The 7,500-nt window shown below is 45.9% G+C and overlaps 1 protein-coding gene across 1 annotated transcript in view; it reads left to right on the top strand.

Annotated features, from left to right (window-relative positions):
* Positions 1-7,500, top strand: part of LOC122261517 (uncharacterized) — a 25,223-nt gene that overhangs the window by 5,954 nt on the left and 11,769 nt on the right. The window contains exons 2-3 of the mRNA XM_086532468.1: positions 5,586-5,676; positions 7,282-7,500. The exon at positions 7,282-7,500 is cut by the window's right edge and continues 864 nt beyond it. Of these exons, the coding sequence (XP_086388594.1) occupies positions 5,586-5,676; positions 7,282-7,500 (310 nt within the window). The remainder of the gene's footprint in view (positions 1-5,585; positions 5,677-7,281) is intronic.

Genomic DNA, 7,500 nt, shown 5'->3' on the forward strand with positions numbered 1-7,500 from the left:
TCTCTCTCTCTCTCTCTCTCTCTCGCCTCTCTCTCCTCTCTCTCCTCTCTCTCTCCTCTCTTCTCTCCTCTCTCTCCTCTCCCTCTTCCTCTCCCTCCCCTCTCTTCCTCTTCCTCTCCCTCCCTCTCCCTCTCCTCGCTCTCCTCCCTCTCTCCCTCTCTCTCTCGATCTCTCTCTCTCTCTCTCTCTCCCCCTCTCTCCTCTCCCCTCTTTTCTTCTCTCCTCTCTATCTCTCGTCCCACTTCACCTCTCTCTCTCCCACTTCCCTCCCTTTCTCTCTTTCATCTCCCTCTCCCTCTCCCTTCTCGTCTCTCTTCCTCTCTAACTCTCTCTCTCCTCTCTCCACTATCCTCCCTCTCCTCTCACCCCTATCTCCCTCTCTCTCTCCCCACTCCCTTCTTCTCCCCTCTCTCGCCCCTCTCCCTCTCCTCTCTCACCTCTCCCTCTCCCCATTCTCCCTCTTCCCTCTCCGCTCTCCTCTCCCTCTCCCTCTCCCTCTCCCTCTCTCTCCCTTTCTCCACTCTCTCTCGCCCCTCCCGTTCTCACCTCTCTCCCTCTCCCTCTTCAATCCTTAGACTCTCTCTACCCTCTACCTCTGCTCTCTTCCTATCCGCCCTCTCTCCCTCTGTCGCCATCTCTCTCATTATACCAATAATCTCTCTCTCTCATTTCATCTCTCTCTCTAGCTACACTCTAAACTCTCTCTCTTACGCTCACCACTCTTTATCTACACTCTCTCCAGTCCTCTCATCTCACTCTCCTCTTCTTCATCGAGGCTTCCTCTCGCTTCTAGTCTCTCTCTCTCCCTCTCTCTCTCTCTCTCTCTCTCTCTCTCTCTCTCTCTCTCTCTCTCTCTCCCTCTCTCTCTCTCTCTCTCCCTCTCCCTCTTTCTCCCTCTCTCTCCCTCTCTCTCTAACATCTCGCCTCTGGATGAGAACTAGCTCCAGACTACCAGCCTTCTAGTACATGTATGTGTTCTTGACCAATCAGGTAAGAGCACACTCACACTCTCATTCACTTACTCATCCACCCACCAACTCATTCACTAAGTCATCCAATCTCTTACTCACACATTCATTCACTCACTCGCTCACTCGGCTGTCCACTTCCTCATTCATTCACCCTCTCACTCAATTTTCTACTTACTCATTCATCTATTCTCTCACGGATCCAACCACTCACCTACCCACTTTTTCACTCATTCACTCACTCACCCACTCACTCACCTACCCACTCACTCATTCACTTACAAGCTCAATCACTCATCCATCCACCCACCTCACCCACCCACTCACTCACTCACTCACTCACTCACACACTCACTCACTCACTCACTCACTCACTCACTCACTCACTCACTCACAACCACACACACACACACACACACACACACACACACACACACACACACACACACACACACACACACACACACACACACACACTCACTCACCCACTCACTCCACTCACTCACCCACTTACGTACTTACCCTCTTAACTACTCGCTCACCCACTCATCCACCAACCCACCCAACTAATCATTCACCCACCCCAATCACCACCCACCCACTCACTCACCACTCACCAACTCGTAATACCAGTTAGTACAAGTACCTTTCTTCTGCCTCTCTTTCTCTCTCTTCTAATCGTACTTTAATGAAAGTTCTCTTTCTCCTCTTCTTCCTCTTTCTTCTTCTTCTTCTTCTTCTTCTTCTACTTCCTCCTTCTTCTTCTTCTTCTTCTTCTTCTTCTTCTTCTTCTTCTTCTTCTTCTTCTTCTTCTTCTTCTTCTTCTTCTTCTTCTTCCTCTTCTTCTTCTTCCTCTTCCTCCTCCTCCTCCCATCCCATCCCCTCCCCCCCTCCCCCTCCCCCTCTCCCCTCACGATCTCCCTCCCCGCTCTTACCTCCCCCTCTCCCCTCCCTCCCCCCTCCTCTCCCACCTCTTCCTCCCCCCTCCTATCCCTACCTCCTGATCCCCCTCCTCACTCCCCCTCACCCATCCACCCTCCCTCCTACCCCATCTCCTCCTCCCCCCCATCTCCTCCCCCCCCTCCTCCTCCCCCCACCCCCCCCACTCACTCACTCCCCCTCTCCTCCTCCCCCCCATCTCCTGCATCTTTCCACCTTCCCCTCCTCCCCTCCCCCCCATCTCCTGCTCCCCCTCCTCCTCCCCCCATCTCCTCCTCCCCCTCCTCCTCCCCCTCCTCCTCCCCCCCATCTCCTGCTCCCCCCCCCCCTCCCCCCCCTCTCCTCCTCCCCCTCCTCCTCCCCCCCATCTCCTGCTCCCCCTCCTCCTCCCCCCCATCTCCTCCTCCCCCTCCTCCTCCCCCCTTTCACTCCCCCCCCCCCATCCCCTCCTCCCCTCCTCCCCCCCTCCTCCCCCCCCCCATCACCTCCTCCCCCTCCCCCCCCCCCCATCCCCTGCTCCCCCTCCTCCTCCCCCTCCTCCTCCCCCTCCTCTTCCCCCCCATCTCCTCCTCCCCCCATCTCCTCCTCCCCCTCCTCCTCCCCCCCATCACCTCCTCCCCCTCCTCCTCCCCCCCATCTCCTCCTCCCCCTCCTCCCTCCCCCGCCGTCATCTCCTCCTCCCCGATAAGGGTAAAATTACCTCCTCCTCCCCCCCATCAATTTTGACTAACACCGGTGAACGTGTCTATCGACAAAAACAATGCAGTTTACAGAACAAGAACACTAGGAAAATACAACATTCATAACAACTTACCGTCCATCCTCTCTCGAACGGGAATCTTAGACATTCGTTTCTCACTCCATCCTTCACAATACCCGGTCAAAACGCATATCCTCCAGCATAGCCAGTTTTTCCTTGTCTGGTACGGGAAAATGAACAAACGTATATCGAGTATTCCAGATGTTACATATAAGTATTAGCATAAGATAAACTGGGTGAGAGTGAGGTAATGGTGGGTTGAAGAAGGTAGTGAAATAAAATAAAAAATAAGTAATATAAAAAACAAAAAGAATAAAATAAAGATAAAAAATAAAAATTTGTGTGGTGTGGGGAGGGGGGGGTGGTTGGTGAGATAGGTGGTTTATATGAGAGTATATAGGTGATTGGTTGGTGTGTGAGAACGATGAATATCGGTGAAATCGAATTATTCGAGGAGGAAGCAGTGAGGCTGAGTGTATAAAAAAAAGAAGGTGAGAAGTGAAAAATAGGTTTAAAGAGAAGTAGAAGTGTTGGGAGTTGTTGTTTTTTGGAGTATAAATGATTGGACGAAGATGGGAATAAATAAAGGGTAATTAGAAAGAAATAAGAGTGAGGAAGAGACAGAATGGGTAGATGTAAAGGGGGAATGTGTAAAAAATGGGAAAGTGAGATTGAAAGTGTGAGTTTTGTTAAAACATTGTAGAGGATAAAAAAATAAGTATGAAAGTGAGAGAGATAGTGAGTAAAAACAAAAAAAAATTAAGTAAAGATCAAGGAAAAAACTATTAAATTAGAAATAAGATGAGTATAGATGAGAAAAGAATGGTTAGAAGTTAAATTTTAAAGATTAAGAAGAAAATATAGATAGTATAATTACAATAAGAGAAAATAGGGATAAAAGAATACGTTGAAAAAAAGTCATGAGATGCGAAATGAAAAAGTATAGAGATGAAAAAAGTTAAAAAAAAATTTGAATGGAAAAAGAAAGTGTAGACAAATGAATTATGAAATAAAAATTAGTAAAAAACAAAAAGACGTAACCAAAAAGTGATCTGGTTTGAAATTGCAGATAAATCAAACAAAGTATGGTTAAGAAAAAAAAAAAAATCAAGAAACGGACATACAAAAAATATTAGAAGAAAAAAAGCAAAAAAAGCGAACAGAGAATGGATATAAAAGTGAATACAGTAGGAAATAAAAAAAATCAATATTCGATAAATAAAAAACGAAAATTGTCGAGATAGGAGTAAACGGAAAAGATAAAATAAGAAAGAGGCACAGTTAAGAAGCATAAGAGGGAAAAAAATGAGGAAGAAAGAGAGTGGAACAGGAAAGTATAAAATTATAGAGTGATAAATGGGAATGGGGTTATATACAGGGAATTTGATTAAAAGAGAGTAAGCTAAAAATCGGGGGAGGAACAAAGAAAATCCTAAACAAAAGAATAGGGGAAATGTAGAGCGGGGGAGAGAAATAAATAGAAAACCGAATAATTATGAACATAAGCAGATAGATAATTGCAATGATACGAGACGGCAGAAAACATAAGGAAGGAGAGATAGAACATAAGATAACAAAACACCATTAAACACCTTTATTCCTCCTCCCCTTGTCAGTGCCCTCCGATACGCCCCCTCCTCCTCCCCCTCCAAATGATAATATAGCAAAAAGCACGCTCGAAGCCACCACTCCTCCTGCCCCACACGAATTTGAATACAGTGAGTAATGTAGTTAATGTAATAAAAAGCAACAATAATGGCCCCCTTAAGTCCCGTTTACCCATAAAAAGAAGGTGAGAACAAGTAGCGCACGCCGAGTACACTACCTGAGATAAGATCAAAGTCGCAGGAAGTGCCCCCAGACTATGAAAAACATGCGAACTAGTGACGACCTCATGCGAACCCAATTGAGCAAGGATCAGACCCAACTGAGTACACGCCTGAAAAAGAAAAAGCTAAACCCACATATCAACTCCTTAGACAAAAAACACCAGCGAAGAAACCCACTTGGTCGCATCAATTAACAGACAATCCGCATCAACACGATACCAGAAGCAGCAACCCCAGAAGAATAAGGAATGAACACGCCGGCTGTTAACTTCGCCTCCGAGAGCAGAACACAAGAAGTTTGAATGCAAACTAATCAAGCAACTTCCTCCGCACACTCCAGGGAACAACACTCCCTCCCTTTCCCCTTGTGTCGCAGCCACACAAATTTAGTCTTTCTTCTCTCCTCCCCCCATCTCCGCCCCCCTCTCCTCCCCCACCTCCTCCTTCCCCTCATCCCTCAACTCCTCCTCCCCCTCCTCCCCCACCTCCTCCCCTATCTCCTCCTACCCCTCCCCTCCTCCCCTCCTCCACCTCCCCCACCTTTCCCCCCTCCTCCCCACTTCCCCTCCCCCTCCCTTCCCCCTCCTCTTACTCCCCCTCCTCTTCCTCCTCCTCCACCTCCATAACCTTACTCCTCCTACCCCTCACCTCCTCTCTTCTCCTCCTCTCCCTCCTCCTTCCACTCTCCCACCTCCTTCCTACCTCCTCTCCTCCTCTTCTTCACTCCTCCTTTCTCCTTCCACTTCCTCCACCTACTGTTTTCTTTTTCTTTCTTTTAAAACCCTAAGCATCTCTCCCCCCCCCCCCCCTCACCCCCCCTCCCTCCCTTCCCCTCCTCCTCTCCCCATCTCCCCCCTCCCTACCCCTCCTCCCCCCCGCTCCTCCCCACCCCCCTCTCCTCATCCCCCCCTCCCTCCCTCCCTCTCCCCCCCCCCCCCCTCCCCCTCCTCCTCCTCCCCCTCCCCCTCCTCCCCATCCTCCCCCCTTTCTTCCTCCTCCTCCCCCTCCTCCCCCTCCTCCCCGGCTTCCCCATCCTCCCCCTCTGCTTACTTTTTACTTTTTTTTAACCTTACTTTTTTCCCCTTGCAGTCGCACCATGATGGAACAGAACCGCCTTAACCTTCGTTGGAATAATCACACCATGACCTTCGTCAGTAAATTAGACCAGTTCAGAGTACAGGTAAGGTTCGAGTAATGGTCAACTTTCATTATGATGACTATCATCATTAAATGGAGAGGTTGATTAGATTATCGTAATTGTTGTTGTTCGTCATCATCATTGTTATCTTCGTCTTCGTCGTCCTCCTCATTATCATCATCGTCATCGTCATCATCTTCGTCTTCGTCTTCGTCTTCGTCCTCCTCCTCATTATCATCGTCATCATCATCATCATCTTCGTCTTCGTCTTCATCATCGCCATCACCATCACCATCGCCATCATCATCATTTTCACCATAATCATCTTCATCATCATCGTCATCGCCGTCGTCATCGTCGTCGTCGTCGTCGTCGTCGTCGTCGTCGTCATCATCATCTTCATCCACATCCTCATCCTCCATTTGTTCTTCATATCCTTCTCCTTCTCCTTTCACCCTTCTTCTTCTTCTTCTACTTCTTCTTTATCATCATCATCTTCTTCTTCTTCTTCTTCTTCTTCTTCTTCTTCTTCTTCTTCTTCTTCTTCTTCTTCTTCTTCTTCTTCTTCTTCTTCTTCTTCTCCTCCTCCTCCTCCTCCTCCTCCTCCTCCTCCTCCTCCTCCTCCTCCTCCTCCTCCTCCTCCTCCTCCTCCTCTTCCTCCTCTTCCTCCTCTTCCTCCTCTTCCTTCTCTTCCTTCTCTTCCTTCTCTTCCTTCTCTTCCTTCTCTTCCTTCTCTTCCTTCTCTTCCTTCTCTTCCTTCTCTTCCTTCTCTTCCTTCCTCCTCTTCCTCCTCTTCCTCCTCCTCCTGTTATTATTATTTATTGTTGTTGTTATTTTTTTTTATAATTTTACCATCATCATCATCATCATCACCATCTGTACTTACATCATCAGAATTATTTAGATTATGATGGAATTACTTTTATTACTTCACAAAAATTATTATTGCATCATTATCCATGCATTGTCATGGTCATCATTTTTGTCATCATTGTCATCATCATCATCATTTGATTATTTTAGAATTTCTTTTATTATATCATCACTTTATTGGTTGGATTTTATTAGAAAATGTTTGCTTGTTGAATTTGTCTTTGACAGTTTATTAATATCATTATGCAAATTATCATTGACTTCAGTGCTATTAAGATTAATACAAATTACTATTTATTGCTATTTAATTTTGTTCTTATCTTATGCAGATAGCATCATATTAGAATATGATAAAATCAAATTTCTGATACATAGTTTTAAAGTATAAAGTGGGTAAATTTGTCCTACTCTGCAAAAGGGTAGCAACTTCGGAAATGCCACTTTGCAATCTTTGGGGATTCAGGTTCTCCAGTTTGGAAACTTGTTCTATGTTACAATCAGTATCAATGGAAGTACTGCTATCTGTATTATTAACATTTCTTATTTGTAATTTTCTGTTGTTATCCTTACAGTTAATATTATTACCACTGATTTATTTTTTGTGATACTGCTTTTGTAAATTTGTAATTGTAATGTAAAAATTTTTTCCCCCTTGCCTTGTATTTAACTTTTTTTATATTTTCCTTAATTATTCTCACTCTTTCTCCATTTTTCCATCATTCTGTCTCCCTTCTATACCCTTGCCATCTCTAAAAGAATGTTTTCTTTTAACAGGAACTTTATTGTGATGCAACGATAGCCTGCGATGGCCAGATATACCCTGTACACAGAGTGGTATTATCTGCATGCAGTGAATTCTTTGCTTCAATATTTGCAAGTACAAGATACCACAACCCTGTAGTGGTGCTGCAAGATGTTGGAAAAACCCAACTAGAAAACCTACTAATATACATGTATAGAGGGGAAGTACGGGTGCTGCAGGAAGATCTGCCT

The sequence above is a fragment of the Penaeus japonicus genome, unplaced genomic scaffold (genome assembly GCF_977035675.1).
Source record: "Penaeus japonicus unplaced genomic scaffold, GWHDUDI00000001_assembly GWHDUDI00000037, whole genome shotgun sequence".
NCBI lineage: Eukaryota > Metazoa > Arthropoda > Malacostraca > Decapoda > Penaeidae > Penaeus > Penaeus japonicus.